Raw genomic sequence first — 26,361 nt, forward strand, 5'->3', positions numbered from 1 at the left:
AGTTGAAATTTGATCTCAGACACTTAACACTTCCTAGCTGTGTGACCTTGGGCAAGTCACTTAATCCCAATTGCCTCAGCAAAAAAAAATACCAAAGCAAAAAAAAAATACCTTTTGTAAAATATCTGCATTTGTAAAATATTTGTATCTAATAAGCTTTTGGAAGCACTCCAAATATAAGCATTCCAACTTTTCTTTGTAAATTTTCTTCAGATTTCTACTCTAGTATGGGAGCATAAGGAATTTGAGAAAAGCCTAATTCTTTAGTTTGGAGTCAGTGTGCTAATCTGATGAATCTAAACTCTGCATGGGTCCTGAGCTGGACTTCTTAGAGAGAAAGGCTCTCATCCATGGTCAAACCATCAAACAAAACCTTCTCATTTTCTTTTTTAGGCTAGAGCATCAAACACCTGAATGTGATTAGGAATTGCAATAGAGAGAAATATTAAGCCCTAAACTGATGCAAATATTCCAGGTAATTCTCATAAGTCACAGAAAGACTAGAAATTTCTGAGTGAATTTGCTGAAGCGTTCTGGCAGCATTCAGAGACAGTAAGACAGTGTCAGAGGTACGAAAATCATCTTTGTGTCCTCTTAAGCAATAAGACCCAGAGGAAAAATTTCTAATTCACCGTCTCTTAGTATATGCAAATATTAATAAGTTCCAGAAAGCCCCAAACGTGAACCTTTAGGCAATATGGTTTGTTGCCTCTGCTTATCTAACCTGACATCTAATATAGGGATTGATTTTCCTCAGCAGTCCGCAACTGAACACTGGGCAGGTATTGTTACAGGTAACCATGAGATCCTTCTCAATAATGGAAGAGCCTTACAACCACGTCTAGGCTGTATTCACTGCACAGAAAGACATGGATCTTTCAGTTTTGCCAAATAACAATCACCCTGACAAATTCCTGCAACTTGAAGTGAAATCTTTGGTAAAGAACTCTGCACTTCCTCAAGCTAATTTCCCAATACTACCAGGTGGCAATTATCCAGCTGTGCAGCACTGGCATAATCTAGTTTACTCACAGGTAAGATACAGTGGTATATAAAGTTAAGGGGTGCTTCTTTTTCTCTATCCTTAGTATCAATTCTGTGTCTCTGAAGTATATGGCCTTGAACGGAATGTGAAATACTCATCTTCAAAGTAATTTTTGAAGGGTCTCTTTCTATAAACTACAGATGCTTTCTACACTAACTAGCCTTAGTTACAAAACAAAAGAATTTCATCCTAATCCTGTCTCAGACACTCATTAGTTATGTGACTTTGGGGAAATCTTTAAGTCAATAGAGAAAAATCAAATAGGATAATAGATGCAAAACCTTTTGTAAACATTAAAGTGTTATATAAATGTTACTTGTTCCCCTTTTAGTCCTAGTTGTTCCCTGTCTTAGAATTTTGCAAATGCCTTTTCTTAATAGCCCTGGTATACTTTAATGCTCATTTTAGCCTTTTCATCTAAATATTTGATAATTCAATATTTGGATAAATCTTGACTGTAGTGAAAGTATTAAGAGTAGAAGAGGTTAAAAATGAACTTTTTCTTTTACTCATTTGAAAAGTATTTGAGATATGTTAATATATTAAGCTAATTTTTTAACAGTTCCCATTTTATTATCAAGTCTCTATTGAAAGACATTTGATAATAGAACAACTTTTATAGCTATAGAATCAAAGGAAAGACAACAGAGAAATTCTTTTTTTGCCTAGGAAAATCTCAGAGTACAATTTAGCATTTTATTTTTTTCCTTAATTTTATTTCTCTGTGGATGAACTAATAAATAGCTATGGTAACTTTCTGATTGTGCACTAATACTATTAGTTCACAAATAATATTTTATTTTATGAAGAAAGAATCAGTGAGGTTAAACATAAATTCATTAGAAAAAAGGGCAAGACTTTCATTCATTTCAGAACAGATTGTTAATGATCTGAAAATCTGGGTAGCAATTATAGCTTCTGACATGATTTTAATTCTCTGAATTAAAAAAAAAAAACACCAAAAACCATTTATTTCCCATGACTTCTTGTCTACTATATCCTTAGAGATATATTTATAGACTTTTCATTGTCTTTATCATGAAAATTCAAATTGAAGCATGCATTATTAACTATTTCCTCCACCGCCTGTATTTTATATTTGTTATAGTCTACTATAGTAAACAACTGACTTTCAAAATTTTCTTCAGTGAACTTTTCTACTTTTCTTACAAGCCATCTTTTTATGTTAGACAAATGAAATAATATTTCTCCCCATTATTCATTCTTCCCTATATTTCAAACTGAAATAATCCACAATCCATTCAAGAAAACTTAGTCTTCCTTCACAATGAAGTTTGTTCAGAGAAAATGTTTCCAATAAATTTCATTGAATGTATTAAAAAATATATTGCTACAATAATTTGTGTTAAGATCTAGCATTTTCTTGCTAGCTGGAAAATTATAATTAATGCTTTGTAGAATAATAATAGTCCTTGGCATTAATAAAAAGGTTATATATTTTTAATCACTTAAGTCAGTAAGTAGGTATTTTGCATAAGATTAATAATATCAGGGACTATTTAAAAGTCTTTTTTAGTTGTTTTAATTGAACTATGCTCACATAATCATTTTATTCTGAAGAGAATTTATTTGATTATAGAAGCCTCCCACATGAAACATAAATCTTTCATGACTTCAGCTTTCTTATTTGAAAAGAGAAAAAGTTGTATTCAATAACATTTGCAGTCCCTTTTAGTTCTATGTATTTAATATTTAACACAGTATAATTGATAAGAAATTTGCCACTGAAATAATAGCATTTTATAAATTTATAAATGTGGTTTAAGAAAGTATTAAATGTTAATTATTCTAGTTCCAATTTAAAGGATGAAAATTTTTTTTGTTGAGGCAATTGGGTGACTTGCCCAGGGTCACACACCTAGGAAGTGTTCAGTATCTGAGGCCAGATTTGGAATTCCTGACTCCAGGGCTGATGCTCTATCCACTGCACCACCTAGCTGCCCCCATGAAATAGTCTCTTAATCACATATGAAGAAATTGAGATTCAGCAGAGTTAAAAGTAAGACTATGTTCTCCAATAATGACTCTACCAATCTCTAAAAATACAATATTTAATAAAGGAAAGATCATTACCCTGGGAATCAGGATATCTGGATTTAAGTCCCTCTGTAACATTCACCTTTCTACCTATCATTTATCTATTCACCTTGCTAGTGGACCAGCCTATAGACAATGTTCCTTAGAGTCTGTGCAGACATTTCATATCTGGTTTCAGTTTACTGTGTATCATGTTTGGCACTGGGTCTTGCATGGTATTATGACTGGGCCTCCTAGTTGGCTGCTGAGGAAAAGGAACTGATGACTTGGGGATTTTACAAATACCAGCTATTAGGTTCCTGAAATACTCTTTTCTTTTTGACTTAGAATGATGCAAATTTTTTTGAGCCTCCTCCTGAGAGTCATAGAAATGATCATAACAAAGAAAGAATGATTAAAACTCCAAAAGAGTACAGCAACATCATGAACAAGTATTTTACCACAAAGGAAAATTGTTGGGTGAAAAAGAAAAAGAATCAAGGGAAAGTCAGGAACTATGTGAGGAAAACTACAAAACACTTTCCACGCAAATAAAGTCAGATCTAACCAATTGGGAAAATATTAAGTGCTATTGGATAGGTCAGGCGAATATAATAAAGATGACAATACTACCTAAACTAATCTATTTATTTAGTGCTATACCACTCAAACTCCCCCCAAAATTATTTTAATGACCTGGAAGAACAAAAGGTCAAAACTTTCGAAAGAACTAATAAAAAAAAAAATCAAATGAAGGTGGCCTAGCCATACCAGATCTAAAACTATATTATAAAGCAGCGGTCACCAAAACCATTTGGTATTGGCTAAGAAATAGACTAGTTGATTCATGGAATAGGTTAGGTTCACACAACAAAATAGTCAATAACTTTAATAATCTAGTGTTTGACAAACCCAAAGATTCTAGCTTTTGGGATAAGAATTCACTGTTTGACAAAATCTGCTGGGAAAATTGGAAATTAGTATGGCAAAAACTAGGCACTGACCCACATTTAACATGGAACACCAAGATAAGGTCAAAATGGGTTAATGATCTAAGCATAAACAATGAGATTATAAATAAATTAGAAGAACATAGGATAGTTTACCTCTCAGACCTGTGGAGAAGGAAGGAATTTGTGACCAAAGAACTAGAGATCATTATTGATCACAAAATAGAAAATTTTGATTATATCAAGTTAAAAATTTTTCATACAAATAAAACTAATGCAGACAAGATTAGAAGGGAAGCAATAAACTGGAAAAACATTTTTACAGTCAAAGGTTCTGATAAAGTCCTTATTTCATTTAGAGAAATGCCTCTAATTTATAAAAAATCAAACCATTCTCCAATTGACAAATAGTCAAAAGATATGAACAGACAATTTTTGGATGAAGAAATGGAAAGTATTTTTAGCCATATGAAAAGATGCTCCAGGTCATTATTAATCAGAGAAATGCAAATTAAGACAACTCTAATACCACTACACACCTGTCAAATTGGCTAGGATGACAGGAAAAGATAATGATGAATGTTGGAGGGGATGTGGGAAAACTGGAACACTAATACATTGTTGGTGGAGTTGTGAAAGAATCCAACCATTCTGGAAAGCAATTTGTAATTATGCTCAAAAAGGTATCAAACTGTGCATACCCTCTGATCCAGCAGTGTTACTACTGGGCTTATATCCCAAAGAGATCTTAAAAGAGGGAAAGGGACCTGTATGTGCAAGAATGTTTGTGGCAGCCTTTTTGTAGTGGCCAGAAACTGGAAATTGAATGGATGCCCATCAATTAGAGAATGGCTGAATAAGTTGTGGTATATGAATGTTCTGGAATATATTGTTCTGTAAGAAACGATCAGCAGGATAATTTTAGAGAGGCCTGGAGAGACTAACATGAACTGATGCTGAGTGAAATGAGCAGGACCAGGAGATCATTATATACTTCAACAACAATATTGTATGATGATCAATTCTGATGGACGTGGCCCTCTCCAACAATGAGATGAACCAAATCAGTTTCAATAGAGCAGTAATGAACTAAACCAGCTACACCCAGGGAGAGAACTATGGGAAATGAGTGTGGACCACAACATAAGCATTTCCACTCCTTCTGTTTTTGTCTGCTTGCATTTTTGTTTTTCTCCTCAGGTTATTTTTACCTTATTTATAAGTCCGATTTTTCTTGTGCAGGAAAATAACTATGGATATATATACATATATTGTATTTAGCATATACTTTAACATATTCAACATGTATTGGTCTACCTGCCATCTAAGGGAGGGGATTGGGGGAAGGACAGGAAAAGTCAGAACATAAGGTTTTGCAAGGATCAATGCTGAAAAATTACCCATGCATATATCTTGTGAATTAAAAGCTATAATAAAAAATTAAAAAAAAAAAGAGAAAGAAAAAAGAAAAAGAATCCTGGAGACTCTGCAGAGATCAGGGAATGATAGCAAAAAGCTCTAGTACATTTAAAAAAAGAAACTTATTCGTAGGCCTGATGCTTGCTACTTGCAAATACGAGTTGATGATCTGGAAATAATGAATCAGAGAGAAAGGTTTAAAAAAAAAAACCACCTTTTTACAAATACAAATATTCAGCAATAATGTATACAGATGGATAAGAGAAACTTTCCAGGGAGATGAACCCAAATTGAGAATAATAATGGGCAAAGCAATAAATAGTCTTGTGGTAGGAGCTTTTACTTTTACTCCGGGCTTTGAGAAAGCTGATTTATTGGAGACTCCTACTCAAACTCCAATCAACATTAATTAGTCCATTACGATTTTTATGGAAGGCAATGATTGTTAGTACTTACTCATTTAGTAATACTTATCTAGTCAATCACACAATAATGAGTATAAGAATAAGTAATTCATAGTTTGTATAAAAATATAGAATCTGATGAAGAAACTTTTTTCATACCTCATGCTTATGTAATAGGAATTATTTATGTATCAGACATGAAGCATACTTATGTAACTGCAGTACCAAAAGAACACTGACATGAGGGGCCCCTAGATGGTGCAGTGGATAGAGCACCAGTCCTGAAGTCAGCAGGATCTGAGTTCAAATGTGATCTTAGACATCTAACTCTTCCTGGCTGGGTGCCCTGGGCAAGTCACTTAATCCCAATTCTTCAGAAAATAATATAGCTGATGCTATATTTTAGCTTATGCATTATAGGATAATCAATAATATGGTCTGTATTTAGCATATTTGTAACCCTATAAAAATTAAAGCCCTGAAGAAGATGGCATCTTGGGTTGTGAGGAAGAACTGAGGTATACTTTATTAGATGGAAGCATTGACCTTTTTTTTTTTTTTTTTTTTTTTTTTTTTTTTTTAAGGCTGGGGTTAAGTGACTTGCCCAGGATCACACAGCTAGGAAGTGTTAAGTGTCTGAGATCAGATTTGAACTCAGGTCCTCCTGAATTCAGGACTGTTGCTCTATCCACTGCGCCACCTAGCTGCCCCCATTGACCTTTTAATAAAGTGCCACTGGCTCAGACTTTTGCCTCAGTCTTTTTTGTTATACATGTGATAATTTTAATCTCCATACCTTCTAGAGATAAAGAATTGATACAAATACTAACAACATACTAATATTTGGAGATTCTAAATATTAGTATGTTGTTAGTATTTGTATAGTATTGTATTGTATTTGTCTCCAAATACAAAGCATAAGTTGATAGTGATTTTCTTTGTGTACACATGTCACTAATTTCACACTTCTTGGTAATATCTGCAGTTATCTTGGACCAATACAATCTCTTTTCTTACTAGCCAGAGGTTCCTTTCTTTTCCAAAGCATAATTTTCATAAAGCATTCATGGCTATTGGGTAGTATGTATATATTGGATAGCATAGCTACTTTCTAATTCAGTGCATGTAATCATTTATAATCTGATGCAATGTTCCAACTTCTTACATTGTCTCAGGAGTAAGATGCCTTCTGTTGACTTAATTATAAGAATTTTAAGATCAATTCTTTGCTTTTTTTGCTTGTATTACTTTTCTTAATCCTTCATTAGCCATCTGTTCTCATTACTAGTGAGATAACTCAGGCAAGGAAGATTGGTTCAATGAAGCAAGGTTAACATATGCATTTGGCATATTGTCTAGTGGAAGTCCCAAGTTCTCAACTGCACTTCCACTCAGCTCCATAGGTATCATAGATAACCTTCTTCAAGTATCATTACAACTTTACTGTTAGCCACATGACTAATATGGAAATATTTGCATGATTGAACATGTATAACCTATATCTAATTACTTGCTTTCTCAGTGAGGGGAAAGGGTAGAAGAAAGGGAGGGAATTTGAAACTTAAGATTTTAAAAAACGAATGTTAAACATTTTAATATGTAATTAGAGAAAAAAAAAACAAAATACTAAATAAATAATCTTTAAAAACTATTTTCAGTGTGAATGAAATGCTGACTTGCTTTTGCTTTTGTGGGTAAAATTGTTAGTGCTGGAACGAATACTAAACTTAAACCAAAAGTTTAAAACCAGGGAAGGTTTACTGAATTAACCAGAAGTGAAGCTCTACCCACATGGGCAGAAGTTCTCCAAAGGAACAAAAGGACAAAATTTATATCACTTTCAATTTAGGCAGAGATAAACTGGGTTTGGGAGCTTATAGAATAGAAATAGGGGATGTGATATAACTTGATTGGACAGGGAAGTTGGTGGGGGTAGTAATAAGAAAGGATTTTCTTAATATTAAACTGGCTCTGTAGAGCCCTTATAGATGGGACTGTCCCTGGCTGTTTTAGCATTAAAAAAAAAAAAAAAGTCACAGATAGGATGGGGGCTGCAATGCAGAGGTCCAGTGCAAGTTAGAGAAACTGCAGACAAAATGGAGTTGCTTTATCTTTTTCTCTTACCCACATTTCTCCCTTTGAAACCATAATAGTCTCATATTAAAATGAAAAAATTCCCTAATCAGTATCAATCCAATCAGAAATAATAAGTAGCTCATGGAATAATAGGTCCATGCTACACATAGAATAAGCAAAATTTCAGTAGAATAAATAAAGATATAGAATAAATAAAGAAATCCAGTATAGCTATAGCTTTAGACTTGTTGAGACCTTTGGCGGTGTCCATGATCTTCAACTGTCTGGCTATCACCTCCATAGTATTTCTCAAGCATCTATGTATATCCTGATATATATCTATCTATATCCTGATATACATATCAGGGCAGGTTTGTGAAGGTATTTCCTTGAACAGTTCCAGATTACAGATCATTAGTGAAGATTCTCTAGCTAATGTTGCTAAAGCCTACTAGTGATTTTTTGTTGTTTAGTCATTTCAGTTTTGTCTGATGCATTTGTGGTTTTGTTTGTTTTGCTTTGTTTTTTGGCAAAGATACTGGAGTGGTCTGCCATCCCTTTCTTCATTTTACAGATGAGGAAACTGAGGTAAACAAGGTTAAGTGACTTGCTTAGAATCACACAACTAGTGTCTGATGGCACATTTTAATTTAGGTCTTCATGATTCTGGTTTTGATACTCTATCCAATGTGCCACCTGCCAGCATAATTTAGTAATACCTGTCAAAATCTAATCAGATTGGACTTCTAGTACTTTGTTCATGTGGTAAAAACCAGTTCTGACCTCATCGAGAAAACCTTATGAACCACAGAGCTTATAGAAAGAACATAAGTATGTTGCCCATTAAGGTATTTTATATCTGTATTCCATTATCTCAATTCAGAAATCTTGGGTATTGCAACAATAAGATTCATTATTTTTAAAAATATAATTTTACCTGCTGTGGCTAGCAAAATTATTTATGAAAGGAAGAAGGTAATACTTGTCCTCATTTCAGGTAAGAGCCATAATTTGCTTTTTGGAATAGTCAATAACATAAACAAAGTTCCACATTATTCACATTGCTTCATATCCAGGTTCAGAATTAAGCAGGTGAGAAACATTCCCTTTTATTTATTTTTATTTTTTATTAAAGTTTTTCTTTTTCAAAACATATACATGGATAATTTTTTTACATTAAGCTTTGCAAAACCCTGTGTTCCAATTTCTCCCTCCTTCCCCCACCACCTCCCCTAGATAGCAAGTAATCTAATATATGTTAAATATGGTAGAAATATATATTAAATCCAATATATGCATACATATTTGTACAATTATCTTGCTGTACCAGAGAAATCAAATTAAACCTGGAAAAAAATGAGAAAAAGTAAAATGCAAGCAAACAAAAAAAGGAGTGAAAATGCTATGTTGTGATCCATACTCAGTTCCCATAGTCCTCACTCTGGGTGTAGATGGCTCTCTTCATCACATCATTGGAACTAGTCTGAATCATCTCATTGTTGAAGAAAGTCATGTCCATCAGAATTGATCATCCTGTAATATTGCTGTTGCCATGTAAAATGCTCTCCTGATTCTGCTCATTTCACTTCATATCACTTATGTAAATCTCTCCACGCCTTTCTGAAATCATCCTGCTGGTCATTTCTTACAGAAAAATAATATTCCATAACATTCATATACCATAACTTATTCAGCCATTCTCCAACTGATGGGAATACACTCAGTTTCCATTTTCTTGCCACTACAAAGAGGGCTGCCACAAACATTTTTGCACATATGGGTTCCTTTCCCTTCTTTAAGAACTCTTTGGCATATAGGCCCAGTAGAAATACTGCTGGATCAAAGGGTATGCACAATCTGGAATAATGCCCAAAACGTTATCAACCTGTGCATACCCTTTGATCCAGCAGTGCTATTACTGGACTTATATCCCAAAGAAATACTAAATAAGGAAAAGGATCCTGTATGTGCTAAAATGTTTGTGGCAGCTCTTTTTGTAGTAGCTTGAAACTACAAAATGAATGGATGTCCATCAACTGGAGAATGGTTGGGTAAATTGTGGTATATGAATGTTATGGAATATTATTGTTCTGTAAGAAATGACCAACAGGAGGAATACAGAGAGGCTTGGAGAGACTTACATCAACTGATGCTGAGTGAAATGAGCAGAACCAGGAGATCATTATACACTTCAACAATGATGTATTCTGATGGAAGTGGATATCTTCAACATAGAGAAGATCTAACTCAGATCCAATTGATCAATGATGGACAGAATCAGTTACACTCAGAAAAGGAACACTGGGAAATGAGTGTAAACTGTTTGCATTTATGTTTTTCTTCCCAGATTATTTTTACCTTCTGAATCCAATTCTTCCTTTGCAACAACAATAACAAAAAATTCAGTTCTGCACATATATATTGTACCTAGGATATACTATAACATATTTAATATGTATGGGAATGCCTGCCATCTAGGGGAGGGGGTGGAGGGAAGGAGGGGAAAATTCTGAACAGAAGGGAGTGTAAGGGATAATGTTTAAAAAATTACCCATCCATATGTACTGTAAAAAAAAAAAGGTATAATTATAAAATTAATTTTTAAAAAAAGATATGCACAGTTTGATAACTTTTTGAGCATAGTTCCAAACTGCTCTCCATTATGGTTGGATGCATTCACAATTCCCCCAATAATGCATCAGTATCATAGTTTTCCCACATCCCCTCCAACATTTGTCATTATCTTTTCTTGTCATCTTAGCCAATCTGAGAGGTGTTCAGTGGTATCTCAGAGTTGTCTTAATTTGCATTTCTCTGATCAATAATGATTTGAGTAGAAATGGTTTCAATTTCTTCATCTGAAAATTGTCTGTTCATATTCTTTGATCATGTATCAATTGGGGAATGGCTTGAATTCTTATAAATTTGAGTTTAGAAATGAGGCCTTTATTAGAACTCTTGAATATAAAAATGTTTTCCTAGAAACATTCCTTTTTAAAAAGAAAAAATACAATAGGGAAATTGAGTTCAAAGGATCTTACCTTTGCATCTGAAAAGTCATCCCTTTCACTTTCATAGACATTTATCCAGAAATAGCAGTTCTTGGATGATACTCCCTTTGAGCAGCTCTTGGCATTTCTCTGGTGAAATATTTTAGACTTAATGATAATTCAGATATTTATACCTAAATTCAAACACAGAACAATAATCAAATTATAGTTCCTAGAGATTTTATCTCAAGTAGTAAGTTTCACTAGTCATAACTTATGGCTAGTTATAGTTTTTATTATTTTTCATGTTATTGCAATAACAGTTAATAAAAAAAAAATTATTAGCCCTCTCCAAAAAAGTTCACCCAACATCCTTTTATTTTTTTTTCTTTGTTGAGTTTATACTCATTGTGTTGTAAAAAGCAATCATTAGGAGCATCTAGGTGGTGCAGTGGATAGAGCATCAGCCTAAAGTCAGGAGGACCTGAATTCAAATTTGGTCTCAGACACTTAACACTCCTAACTATGTGACCCTGGGCAAGCCCCAATAGCTTCAGGAAAAAAAAAAAAAAAAGCAATCATTAGAAACTAAAAACATCACATTCTGGAATTCCATATGGATAACTCCAAACCTAAAGCAACTCTAGCTAATTTAAGGTATAATCTCATAATTGTCACTATCACAAATCATCATAAAATCATTTCTATATTATAAACAAACATAAATTACCCTTCTACATTTTCAGTGAATGTTTGTGATGGAAAAGGGGATTCTATTTTCTTAGTAAATAATTTCATTATTTTAGGATTTCATAACAAAATAACTGTGACTCTGTCACAGACTCAATAAAATTTTGTGACTTTGCCCAAGCAGGTGGTGCCAAGGAATCTATGAAGTTTATAGATAGGGAGATTTTACAATTTTTTTTTCTACTTTTCCCACATAATAAATAATTATTATAATTTTCTTTTAAAACATATCCAATTATATACTTTTGACATTATGACAATAGTCTCTAATATAATATTTTCACAACATCCAGATCAAAGGGAGTTGTGATACAATGAAATAGTTGCTACATCCTTTTAAGAGAATTTCTTATACAGTGGTTTTCCAAAATTCACAATGTGAAAAAAATTCTAAACACAATAATAACATATAAACATTGAATTAAAACTTATTGCCTGTCAAATAACATTAATTCAATTGAATATATCTTTGAATTATTTTACATAGAAAAGTGATTTTATTCATTTTATCATTTTTGTTATTCTATACTGATCAATATAAAGTGATTTAAATACAATTATACTTTCAACGAAGTTTGTTTTTTCAGATTCTAAACACATTATCTTAATTCTAAGCATTAAGTTTTATTGTTGGGTTTTTTCCTTTTTTCCTATTAAGGCCTGATTTACTTGTTAAGGGTCAGGCATCACAGTTATGCTAACAGGAAAATGCATCTCACTTAAAATAAAACTCAAATACAATCACATGTTCAGTACACATGTTTATGTACAAATGATATCACACAGAATCTCAGTTTTCCCAAAGGTCACTTATTGCTAGCATTTCAATGTATAGGCCTGCTCCTTTCAATAATCCACTGCCAAAGATTTAAAGTGGTAGGCTTGTATTCTTCCCTCTCTCTTAGGGTGCATAAGGATTTTACATTATTCATATAATGACTAAAATTTACTGTCCTAATGGTCCTTCAAGGTTAGACAGACAACTATGCTCAAATAATTCCATGTTATGCATCTATTTCCATATTTTTTGTGTCATTAACAAACCATCTAATCTTTCTCATATCCTCATCTCAGTAAGATAAAAAACTTTCCTCCAACCTCCCTCCCCAAAAACTTTAATCCTTTGCTTTCAAATCCTTCTGAGTGCAGAGAGACTCCAACTTTCTTCAATTTTCTACCTGTTTTTCTTTCATCTCTACTTGCTTAAACTTTTTCTCGTCCTTTCTTTATAGCTCTTCAGTGAATTTTGATCATAGCCTTTCAAAACAGGACTTTGTTTCCTTTTCATATTCTGAACCTCTTTCTCATATTTGCTTTATAGTTCCTTTAGTCTTTATTTCTCAGTCATATTCCAGACTACTGAATTTTTCTTTACAATGTTGTGCCACAGTTCTCTTTTAATGTCCTGACTCAGTTTCCCTAATTGTCCTATTCAGTTACTCTGTCTCAGGTATAACCATTCCCTCTTAATGTTAGGATACAGGTCTTATATCTTAGACCTTAAGCTATACTTATTCCCTCTTAATGTTTGATGAGATAAAGGTCTTTATCCATTTTAGATGCTATTAGAATATCAGCAGCCTCTCCAGTACCTCCCTCCATTATGTCATCCTAGCTGCCTGCCTCCAGTACGTAATCTTCATCCTAGGTTCCTACCCCCGTTTAGGTCATCCCTATCCAGGTACCTCCCCCATTATGTCATTGTTTTTGTTACCCTATAAAAGAATCTTGTTATGGGACATTCGGTGCTGGATTCTTGGAGATGATAGTCTCGTTGTTCAGCCCTGGGATCAAACCATGGATCCAATTGGTCCCAGTAAATCTCTCCCTTTTAAATAAAATTATTAGATATTCTCAATACTTTCAATTTAGGAAGGTGAATTTGGGATGGGGTCCCTTAGAACTGGGCTAGGTCCATTGCCTAGGGACTTGGTATAAATAAGAGATGTGGTATCTCTTGATTGGACAGGGCCAATAACAAAAAAGGCACTTGTTAGATTTGCTATCTCTTGTAATCCCATGTCCTTATCTATTTCCACATTAAAAAAAAAAAAAAAAAAAAAGGTCACAGATGGGCTGGAGGAGCAGAAAGGGAGGGCTGGGAGGTGTGTGTTACAATACAAACAAGGTTAGATGCTAGACAGAACTACCAACAAAGTGGAATTTCTTTTCTTTCTTTCTTTCTTTTTTTTTTTTTTTTAAACAAAAGGAATTTCTTTAGCTTTCTGTGTTATCCACATTTTACTTTAGTCTTCCTAAGCTTTTAGCACATGCTAAACTCACAATTGCTGGAGTTACTACCCATCTCTGGAAAGCAAATTTGGCACTAATTCAGAATATGTGAATGGATTGTTGTCAGGCTACACTTGGAATTCTGCTTCCTCTGTATTGTCTTTAAACTTCTCAGTGAGAGCTCACACAAAACAAAAACTCAGGCTGGCAGATGAATAACTAGACTTATGGCCAAGTTACATAAAGTAAATGCCATATTTAGTGTAATATACATAGTATGATATTAGATAGATAGATTGATAGATATAATAGCATAATAGAGATACAGTGCTGGTGAAGGCACCTGGTCTTTAGTGGCTGTGTCTCTCTCACACACAGGATGGCTCCCACCTTTCAGATCGGCATCCAGGTAGAGAGCCGAAGGTGTACTTGAGGTTGTATAAGAGTTTACTGAATAAGAGAGAACTATGGAAATTGAATGTGGTTCACAACATAGCATTTTCACTCTTTTTGCTGTTGTTTGCTTGCATTTTATTTTCTTTCTCATTTTTTTCTCTGGTTTGATTTGATTTTTCTTGTGCATCAAGATAACTGTATAAATATGGGTATGTGTGGGATGCAAGACCCCCTTCCCAATTAACTTATCAGAGACACCATCAGGTACAAAGAGAAAGCATTTACTTAATCCCTGCAGGGAGAGGCTCAGACATACTTGGGAGCATCCCAACTCCACCTTATGCACCTAAAACCTGGCCTGCTTCTGGCTAGTCCAGGGTTTAAAAGCAAAAGACTCGAGCCTTCTCTTAGGGTAGACTAACAGGATGTAACCATTCTTGACCAATGGTCACCAATGTTGGCTGCCTCCCACAGGTTACATCACTTCCTACAACTTCCTGTATCTCAGAGTTCAAAGTTCATCCATCCTGAGATCAAATGACCCTACAGGGTCCCAGTTCAGAGAACAGGGATCATGTGACTCAATATTGAGTCCAATCAGTCGCATTCATCTGTTTTTATTGATTTAACAAATTTCTACCACGTTTAATATAAAAAAAAAGTATTTTCCTGAATCAAAAATTTTTATAATAAAAATAAATACAATGAGAAAAAAAAAGTAATCATTAAAAAAAAAAAAAAAAAAGGTTTACTGAGTGGCAATTTTGAATGACTAGTTTAACTAGAGGTCCCACCCAGAGTCACAGGTGTAAGAGGAATTCACCTCCCCAATGTGACTTTTGAGGAAACCAGGAAGATCTCTCTGAATTGAAGCCAAAAAAGTAAACATAACTATGAAATGACACCATTATAAGGAAAAATAACTTTGAAAGGCTTGGCTTTTGATAAACTGTAGTAAATCCTACCTTTAGAGGTGCTGAGTACCCTTTTGTTTGTAGCATGAAGACTTAATGGGAGCCCCACAGGAGAGAACTGTCCTAGTGCAGGGCTAGGAACTCAACCCAGAGAATGCTGTTAGAGAGCTTTGCTATTTAGCTGCAACATAAGTGCAAGCCATTTCATAACTACCCTTGTAAGACTACCATCACTGAACCTAAAAATAAATCTACCTCAGACATGAGCCTAGGGTATACATAGCTCTGGAAATCCTAGTTGTAAAATTGTAACAAGAAAAAGCAATCCAAAAAATAAGCCTAGTTGAAAATGAAATAGAATTCTCATGTTTATAAATCCTATGGACTTTGGATACAAAATGAGATTTTGGAGAGAGGAAATGCAGAAATTTGAGTTGTTTGATTATCTATATAATGACAAGTTTTGCAGGAAGAAATTGCAGAGTGAGAAAATTAATTTTTGTTCACTCAAAAAAAATTTAATTAAAAAATTTATTTCCTTAAAATTAAATTAATTAAAAATTGTTTAAGGAAATAAGTGCACAGAAACCATCAGCATTTCTATATATTATCAAGGAACCCAATAAGAAGAGTTAAAAGGAAATTCCATCTTAAAAACCTATAGACTGTATTAAATATTTAGAATATAGAAAGACTCAAAAGAGCTATATGAATGCAACCATAAAATGTTCTTTGTAGGAATAAAGACATGCTTAAATAATTAGAAAAATAAATATGGTACTATTGCTAAATTACACTATTTATTCAGTGCCATAGAAGTCCAACTATGAAAATATTGTAGAGTTGGGGGGAGGGAGGAAAGAACAAAGCAGTAACTCAGCTGAACTCTTCTATTATTTCTCTCCAAACAATTTAAAAATATCTTAATTCAGATTCAGGAGTGGCAGAGACAACAAAAGGTTCTGTGAGACATTATTCTAGCTCAAGACAATTTGGGAAGTTAATAGGAAAGGTCTGTCAATTGGCCTGGAGCTCAGCAGAGGTCACTATAATACCATAATATCAGCTGGAGGCCTTGGAACCGAGGCAGCTGCAGCTTGGAGAGCTCTGAGCCCAGATGGGTAAGGGGTCAGAAAGACTACAGGGCGCCCTTCGCTGACAGTGTTGCACTGTCCATGTCCAGTTTCAGATCCCAGTTCCAGGGTGAAGAACTCCAGCTCTTGTGGCTAAAAGGGAACAAAGGCCATTTTCTGATCAGGGAATGGTCCAAGAGAGCATGGATCTCACCAAAAGCTTACAGACCCCCAGAACGAGCTCTGAAGACAACAAGAAAAAGCTGAAGTTTGGGACGTGTTCGTTCCCTCCACTTTGGGAGCAGAGCCCAAATTTAACAAAGTTAAAAGGGCAAGAAAGAGAGCTGTATCAGAAAAAGTGGGAAGAAAAAGAAACAATGGGGGAAAGTATCATAAAAAAAAAAGGAGTGTAAGCTGAATAGGTTAGGTTAATTTCAAAAACAAAATAAATAAAGGGGTAAGAAAGAAGAATGCCCTGGGAGAAGAAGGAAGGGAGAAGTAAAATGGGGGAAATTATCTCACATAAAAAATGTTCACAAGGAAGAGTTTATAGAGGGGCAGTGGTGGTGAGTGGGGGCCAATACTTGTACTTTACTCTTATCTGGAATTACATCTACAAAAGCTTGGGTTGTTGTTGTTTGTCCTTCCTTCTGACAGGACATCAGGGAGGGGATGCAGTGACAGACAAAAGAATTAGATTTAAGTGAGGAAGGGCTGGGCAAGTCACCTGCCTCACCCTCCCCTCCAGAGCCAGATCCAGTGGCCAGTGGACAGATAGAGATCAGAATGACTGAAGGTGATCCCAGATGCAGTGGGAGACTGTCCAGTGTATAGTACATACTATATAAATGCTTAGGTTAAGAATATTAAAAGAAATAATGAAAAAAAAGAGTAGGAAGGGGAGTCCTGACATTACTATATCTCAAAGTAGACTACAAAAAGCAGCATCAAAACTTTTTTACTTGTTAATACATATAGAGATTAATCAACGGAAGAGATTAAGTATACAACAAAATGAAAGAAATAAGTATTGTAGAAGAATATTTGATAAACAGAAAATACCTATCTCCTGGGTTAAGAGCTCATTTTTCAATAAAATTTGCTGAGAAAACTGAAAGACAGTCTGGCAGAAATCAGGTATAGACCATCAGATATATACATTAGTTAGATAAGAAGGGTCACATCGAAAATGTATGAGAGAAGCAATAAGAAGATATCTTTAAAAACATGGAAATGAGAGGAGTTAAAAAATCAAATAAAGGATAGAGAAGGCCCCAGATAATAACATAAATAATTTATTACATAAAATTAAGTTTTTGCACATACAAATCTAATGTAAGTAAAAGGAAAACTATTAATTGAAAAAAAAAAAAAAGCTTAGCAGGCATTTTCTCAGATAAATGTCCCATATTCAGATAATGGATTTAAATTTGAAGAACAAGATCCATTCTGTATGAAATATAGAAGTTATGAATAGGTGATTTTAAAAGGGAGAAAAATTATTAAAATTATTAAGCATTTGAAGAAATTCATCAAGTGACTAATTATTGGAGAAATGTATTTTAAAGCAATTCTGAGGTTCCATTTGACATCTACCAAATTGACTATAAAAATAGAGAAAGACAGATATTGAATTGTAGGGAGAGCACATTAATGTACCATTGGAGGAGCTGTGAATTTATCCAGCCATTTTAGAAAGGAATTTGGAGCCATCACCCCAAAAGTAACTAATCTATGCATACTCTTTGGCCTACTGATAGCATTACTGAATCTTGTGAGAAATGTATTCCTCTTATATTTAATAACTAATTATTGTATTAGGACTAGGGTGTTTCTATTTCCACACTCAAAAAACCAAATAGTGTGAAAAATCTCTCTTAGAGATTTACACAGGCCAAGATCTAATCAGACAATAAAAGAAAAGAAATTCTAAGTTTGGGTTAATGGGTGTATTCCTGTTCTTTGTGCTTGCTAAGACAGGTATGGGGATATGCATTCTTTCAAGACTGGTGGTAAGAAATTGAAGTCTCTTTGATCAAGATTTTTAAGTGACCTAAGTCTTGTACCCTAAGACCCTCACTTTAAGATAGGTCACCTTCCATTGTATTAACTCCTCAGAGTTGATTGGCACCCCTGGGGAATACCTACTCTTTGAAAAACATGGAAATGGTGAGCCCACTGCCATGAGGGGTCCTGGGAGACAGTGCAATAACCATTCTTTTATTAATAAAACAATTAAATTATTCAGAAATTATGTCTTTTGGAATGTTTAAATCATCCTAGCCTATATGTCAAAAGGAGCAGAGGAATAAATAAAGAAGCAATGTATTTAAATGTTTATGATAGCTTTATAGGTTGTAGCAAATAATTGAAGAATGAGCAGATTATACAAATATAATGGAGTATCATTCCACAGCAAGAAATGTACAAATTTGGGATGATTGAAACAGAGTGGGACAAATTTATGAAGAATGAGTGAGTAGAAATAGATGAAAAAAAATTTGCAACAATTTTGAAAGACTTAAGAACTCTGATTAATGCAATGCCCAGTCATGATTCTAGAATACTGATAATTTAGACATTACCAATGTAGGAGTTTGGTTTTCTTTATTATGTAAAATTTTTACAAATGTTTTGGTTTCTTTCCCCCTTTTTCAAAGGCAGAGCTTGGGAGAGAAAGAGAGTGAAATTAGAGAAAGGAGAGAAAAAGAAAAGGCCATTATAATGTTTTTGAAATGCAAGGGAAAGACAGATATCCGGAAGAAATCACAGACATGCAAGGTATCTTTGGAAAAAAAAAAAGTCTTACTTTCCTACAACAGTCACGATAACATTTTTAAGAATTTTTACAATGTACTTTTAGACCTATAACCTTTTTCTTTTCCTTGGAGTAATAGTTATTTTTTAAAATGACAGATCAAAAAAGAAGAAAAATGAGCATAGAAACATGTATGGCATGAAATTCATTAAATAACCAAACTAAAAGTAGATAAAAACCAATTCAATTCAGATTCATGTAGTCAAATCCAGAAGCTCTGAATCAGCCTAGTAGCAGTAGAACAAAGTATAATCACTAATTTAATAAAATTAAATCGTATAAAATTGTCACTATCCCAGGTAATACATTATTGTAATAGTTTAATAAAATCTTGTGAATGAGGAAGGAACTTTAAAAGTTTATTTATTCATTAGTCTTTTTTGTCTTGCAAAGTGTGACCATCTCAAATTCTATGTATGGCCTCTTTAAATCAGGGACTTGAGGGTTCAATTGTTAATAAATGACTTCTGCCTCTCCTAATAATATCTGAGTTTCACACATTAAACACTTTTCAAATATATCATAACTACAGAATGAGAAAGAAACTCAAGCTTTTCAGTTGTTTCAGGAGTGCCCCATTCTTCATCACCCCTTTGGGGTTTTCTTGGAAGTGGAGTGGTTTGCCATTTCCTTCTCCAGCTCATTTTCCACTTGAGGACCTGAGGCAAACAGGTTGCCCCATCACCTAGCCAGTAAGTTTGTGAAATACTTTTTAAACTCAGGTCTTCCTGACTCCAGGCTTTAAATCTTGTACCATCGAGCTGCCCAAACTCTATTTATATAGTGTCAAACGGCAAACTGGCCTAGAAGCTGACATTTCCATTTAATTTTTTCTGCCTCTAATTGGGAGATAAAACTTGGTTTTTCATGTGTGAACCATAATTCCTAGGTTAAAACTATTCAATATTTATCTTCTGATTTGAAAAGTAACAGCATTGGAGTAGCCTAGTAAATAAATTATAAAAGTCTTCTTCCTTAAATTTTTTACAGAGAGAAAAGCGAAATGTTGCTGAGCAGCTTGGTGGCAAATCAAGTATGAAAGACCCAATGATTATCAATTGCATTCTGGGTGGACAGAGTACTTCTACTTTCAAACTGAAGAATAATCCTTTATATGGGGACATAAGGCTAGAAGAAGCCATGGAAGAAAGAAAACAAATCCCTTCTTGGACTATCCAAGACTATGACAAGCATTCTTTGCAATGTAACCTCTCTGGCTATTTGAAGGTATGTTAATCAATAAAATCCATCTCCTGAAGTACGCAATTAATATCTCAGATATCAAAGGAAGACTTAAGATCTAAGGGCTTTGGTTCTTCATATAAGCCTTTTGGCTTGTTTTCTGTTTCAGAACCAACTTCAGACAGTGCAGAAAAAGATAAAAATAAATTTGGCACAGAAATCTATCATATTTGTGGCTGAAATAAAAAAGATTTCTTAGAAGGGTGAAGATTAGAATTAATGAGAGGAATTAAGAAATTATATTAAATTTTGTTGTTATTCACTTGTGTCTGATTCTTTATAACCCCATTTAGTATTTTCTTGACATTTCCTTCTCCAGCTTATTTTACAGATGTGGAAACTGAGGCAAACCGGGGTAGGTGATTTGCCCAGGGTCACACAGCTGATAATTATCTGAAGCTAGATTTGACTTCAGGAAGATGAGTCTTCCTGACTCCAGATCTGGTGCTCTATGAAAATGATAGCTGATAACTTATATAATTACATTATAAACTCGATAAACTTAAGGGAAAGTTTATACCAGAATTAACCCTTTGTGTCTTAATGACAGCAATAACTAAAAAAGTAATTTGAACAAAGGGAAAGTATATAATAAGCTAGATTGTTATTATTTTTTGGCCCATATTAAACCCCTATCTGGGGTGCTCTCCTTTTTCACTTCCACTACTTAGAATTTCTTGTTCTGTTTAAGCTAAAGCTAAACAGCGAGGTGATACAATGCATAGAACTTTGTACATAGTATAATAAAGATCTAAATTCAAATCCAGCTTTAGATCATTATTAGTTATGTAACCCTGGGTAACCTTAAGCTTTGTCCGCCAGTTTCCTCAGCCATTAAATTTAAAATAGCATCTATATCCTAGGGTCTTTGTGCAGATAAAATGAAATAATATTTTAAATACTTTTAAAATCTTAAAGTACTATATATATAATACTATATGTTATACATATATATTCCATATATAATATAAATGCTTACTATTACTATTTATCAATCACAAAAGGCCTTTACACATTCTACCAATTATTAAAGCTTTCCTATCACCCATAAATTATTTTGTCTTTATTTTTACATGTAATAGGAGGTTTGATAGGGGAAGCACAAAGCTGTCCTTGATTGTGATTAACTAAATATGATTACTCAGTTTTGAGGTGCTTTGGAGATGATGAAACACCAATCTGATTTTGGTCATATATACTTTAGGCCTGAAGTACTTTTGTCCTTTGAAATTATGAAGCAATCCCCTTCTTAACCACTAAGCAGAAAGAGGTGAAGGAAGGACTAAGTAATCATATTTATTTTCCTTTTAAAAGTCCAAAGAGTCATTAGCTTTTCTTGCTTAGTGATTATTAACATATTGTCTCAAAACACAAAAAATCCAGCAATTCTGAGTTACTTAGGCATAGAAGCAGCAGAGGCTTTGTTATCAGCATACCATCTATCCTCCAGATAGCAACTATTAAAACTGAGAAAGGGAGTTTTACATATTTCCTGTTCAATCACGAGATATGCATGCATATGTGTTGTATATGTATGCGTCCACAGAATATATATGCATGTATATATGTGTATGTATATCCATACACATCCATCCATGTATATGTACATATATATCCATATATATGCATACATAGACACAGACATATGCATATAATGAGATATAGTGACAGTTTTGGTAAGATATAGTGACAGTTTTGGTAAGATGCAGTGACAGTTTTATAGTAGATATATATGTGTTTATTATATATAACAGGACTTCTTAAACTTTCTTCACTCAGAATCTCTTATTGCCTAAGAAACTTACATGACCTTGGATACATAGATATATAAAATAAAATATAAATCATTCCTACAAAAATAATATTTTATAGCACTTTGAAGTTTACAAATAATGGAAAATTTACTTAAATAGAAAAAGCAGGTGTGGTTTTAATATGTAAGATATAATTGTTGTTATCTAATAATCTCACTTTTCCCCTCACCAACTTTAGCATTCAACTATCAATAGTTAACTGTTTTTCACTGTTAAGTTCTCTAGATCATTCAGGTAAAGTCTAGAATTTAACAGATCTGGGCTGCCACAAAACACTGTCTTCAAATGTTTCAAGATGTAGCCCTATTGATTAATGAATTTTCTATTATATAATAATTCAAAATAATTTCTTGAGATTATAATGATTTTGCAATTTTTCTTTTAGGAAAACCCTAATGATCTACGGTTTTGGTTGGGGGACACATACACACCTGGATATGATGCCTTGTTGAAAAAGAAAGAGCGACAACAGAAGCAATCTAAATATTGCCGAATAAGCCTGATTGTGTTGGTTACTGCCTGTATTTTGATTTCTATAATTACTGTTTGCAATCTCCTTACCTGAGTAATCTGCCATAGCAAAACTGAGCATGGAGAAGTTCTCTTTCAATAAAAATTTGCATAAATATGTATTCCTATTTTAGTCCTGTTTCAATGCTGCACCTTGACATGAAGGTGAATATAAGTTCTTTTTTTAAATAATAACTTTTTTATTTTTAAAACATATGCATAAATAATTTTCAACATTCATCTCTGTAAAATCTTGTGTTCTAAATTTTTCTTCCTCTTCTCTCCCACCCCTCCTCCAGATGGCAAGTCATCCAATACATGTTAAACATGTGCAATTCTTCTATACATATTTCCACAATTGTGTTGCACTAGGAAAAATCAGGGAAAAACAGAAATAAAAAAGCAAGCAAACAACAACAAAAATGGTAAAAATGCTAGATTGTGAACCACACTCAGTTCCCACAGTTCTCTCTCTGGGTGCAAATAGTTCTCTCCATCCCAAGGCTGATGGAACTATCCTGGATCATCTCATTGTTGAAGAGAGCCACATCCATCAGAATTGATCATTGTATAGTCTTCTTGTTGCCGTGTATCATGATCTCCTGGTTCTGCTCATTTCACTTACTATCAGTTCATGCAAGTCTCTCTGAAATCATCCTGCTGGTCGTTTCTTTTCTTTCTTTCTTTTTTTTTTTTTTTCTGGTCCTTTCTTATAGAACAACAATATTCCATAACATTCATATACCATAACTTATTCAGCCATTTTCCAACTGAAGGGAATCCCTACTCAATTTCCAGTTCGTTGCCACTACAAAAAGTGCTGCCACAAACATTTTTGTATATAGTGGTCCTTTCCCCTTTTTTTTATGATCTCTTTGGGATACAGGTACAGTAGAGACTCTGCTAGATCAAAGGGTTTGCACAGTTTGATAGTGCTTTGGACTATCCTATAGCATAGCATGTAGTATATAAAATAGCATATGACCATGAACTTTTAAAGATAATGCCAGTAAAAGAAAAGTTCTAATAGTTCCATTTAAGATAGTAAAGTTTTGAGTACAGGTCTAGAAATTTACCTGAAGTATTTTATCTGTTGTCTAAAACCTGTACTATAAAATGTTCAAAAATCTTTGCATTCAAGAAACTAGAAACTGAGTAGATACGAGAATGGTTGGGTAATTTGTGGTATATGAATGTTATGGAATATTATTGTTCTGTAAGAAATGACCAACAGGATGAATACCGACAGGCCTGGAGAGACTTATATGAACTGATGCTGAGTGAAATGAGCAGGAACAGGAGATCATTGTACTCAGTAACAAGAAGATTATATAATGATCAATTCTGATGGACGTGGCCTTCTTCAACAATGAGATGTTCAGGCCAGTTCCAATGGTCTTGTGATGGAGAAAATCATCTACACCCAGAGAGAGGACTGTGGGAATTACATGTTCATCACAATGTAACATTTTCACTCTTTTTATTGCGGTTTGCTTGAATTTTCATTTTCTTTCTCATTTCCCCCCCCTTTTTGATCTGATTTTTGTTGTGCAACAAGATAATTATATAAATATGTTTATACATATTGGATTTAATATATATTTTTTACCATGTTTGCTATATATTACATTACTTGCCATCTAGGGAAGAGGGTGGGGGAGGAAGGAAGAAAAATTGGAACACAAAGTTTTTCAAGGGTTAATGCTGAAAAATTATCCTTGCCTATGTTTTGAAAATAAAAACTTCAATAAATAAAAGAAAATTATCTTTGCATGTATTTTTAAAAATAAAAAGCTATTATAAAAATTCTTGGCACTCAATATCATATTTGAACTTCACAATTCTGTGAAGCAGGTATTATTGGAGATAATGCCACATAGTAGATATATTGATTGACTTAGAGGCAGGAAAACTTGGATTAAAATTTTGACTCAGATGCCTACTTCATGTGTGACCCTAGGGAAGTTATTCAATGTAGGATTAGCCCATTATTTCCTTATCTGTAAAACTAGAATAATAGCATTCATAAAATTGCTATGTAGCTAACTGGAAGTTAATGTTTTAACAAAGAAAACAGAAAAAGATTAATGTTTGGGGCAAAAGAATTGTTGCAATCAAAATCTGCAGTAAACAGAAACTTAGGCACAGAATTCCATGCATGATCAATTTATTAGCAAAGCCAATAAATTATATCCAAGGCTGACCCAATAGTCAAGGATGCACCTAACAGTCATGGCAGCTCTTTTATAGTTAGTTAAAAGGAACTGATTGCCTACACAATCTTGGGCAGCATAAGTGTATTTCATTTCTGATTGCTCACTGCTGAGATTGCTAATCCCAAATTATGTCACCAGGTAGTAAACATCTAGACCAACATCTTCAGAAAAGTCTCACAAGTGACACTTTGTAAAGGAGAAAGGAACCTTGCATTCTGGATTTGATACTTTCCAAGGAGGGATACTATTAATTCCTGATTAAATTGGATTTTTGTGGGCAAAAGTAATCCAGAAAAAAGAACTCTCATACAGGACTGTTTTCTTGGTTGTTAGGAAAACTGTAAGACAGGGTTAAGTTGTTTGTCCTTGTGGTTATTATAATATATAACAGGCAAATTTATGTGTAATGATAACAGGGTGGTTTGGTTAGCAGTGTATAATAGGAAAATATATATGAATATATACTTAGCAATATATAACATGATAATGATAACATAATATGTAATAATTATGGTAGAGGATGGCTTGTGGTACAAATATGAGTCTTACAGCTTCAGGCTTAAGTTTGGAGGAAGTTCAAGTTCATATAATAAGGGAGAGTTATCCATCATTAATACATATTACATTGATTAAACCTTAATAAAATAATACAGTGTAAAGTGGGATATCAATGTTCAATTCCACAGAATAAAAAGGAACATCAGGGGATTAAAAATATATGAAAGTCAAAAATACAGGGAAGAATGTAAAGAACCCAGAGGAATGAAAGTGAAAGAGTTAGAAATGAAACAGAGAGGGACAGGGGTGACGGCATCCATTGAAGAATGTGGAGTGTCTATGTTGGGATGGTAGGTTAAGTCTGGGAATGGGGGAAGGTTTGTACATTGAGAGACTAGATTTCTAAGACAGTGTTGTACATCTATGGTCAACATTCCACTCCAGAATAAGGTATATCTGAGTTTCTGGGTATGACTTCTATCCACAGAGGTGAAAGGAGGAGGATCACAGAGCCAAAGATGAAATGTCATTATCTTTAGAATAGACATTAATCATGTTAAGAACCAGAGTACTTGGTTCATAAAATAGCATACGTTCTCCCATATAAAGCTGCTCCCAGCTGATATTTTTAAGAGCGAAGTACAAAAGGAAAAAAAAAAAAAAAGGAGAAAGATCTATATAAAAATGCATAGGAAAGGGATACTAACCCCTGGTGAAAAACTTGAACTCTGTGAGAAATAATTAAGAAGGAACAATTTTCTTTATTTGAATTAACTATATTATGATAAGCTTCAGCTCTTCCCGTTGTATTTTCCCTCTTAATCTTTCTTCTCTTTCTATCAATTGCCAAGAAGTATTTCTTTTGTGTAGAATAGTTATAGCAGGAAAAGAACCTTTTCCTGGTCAAACATATCCTGATGGAATCTTAATGAACTTAATGCTTCGTTGATAATGGCATTCTATGTAAGCAAAAAAAG

General features: G+C 33.8%; 1 protein-coding gene across 1 annotated transcript; it reads left to right on the plus strand.

Annotated features, from left to right (window-relative positions):
• The first annotated feature begins 869 nt into the window (after window positions 1–869).
• Window positions 870–22,725, plus strand: MINAR2 (membrane integral NOTCH2 associated receptor 2). Its single transcript, XM_074288032.1, has 3 exons — window positions 870–1,034; window positions 20,095–20,331; window positions 22,546–22,725. The coding sequence occupies exons 1-3, from the start codon at window positions 870–872 to the stop codon at window positions 22,723–22,725; spliced, it is 582 nt and encodes a 193-aa protein (XP_074144133.1).
• Window positions 22,726–26,361: the final 3,636 nt, after the last annotated feature.

Source organism: Sminthopsis crassicaudata, chromosome 1 (assembly GCF_048593235.1).
Source record: "Sminthopsis crassicaudata isolate SCR6 chromosome 1, ASM4859323v1, whole genome shotgun sequence".
NCBI lineage: Eukaryota > Metazoa > Chordata > Mammalia > Dasyuromorphia > Dasyuridae > Sminthopsis > Sminthopsis crassicaudata.

Excerpts from the sequence above, each read along its gene's own strand:
- MINAR2 (XM_074288032.1), top strand. The coding sequence starts at position 870 with ATGGATCTTTCAGTTTTGCCAAATAACAATCACCCTGACAAATTCCTG. Across the intron at positions 1,035-20,094 it reads ATAATCTAGTTTACTCACAG|AGAGAAAAGCGAAATGTTGC; the intron begins GTAAGATACAGT and ends AATTTTTTACAG. Across the intron at positions 20,332-22,545 it reads ACCTCTCTGGCTATTTGAAG|GAAAACCCTAATGATCTACG; the intron begins GTATGTTAATCA and ends TTTTTCTTTTAG.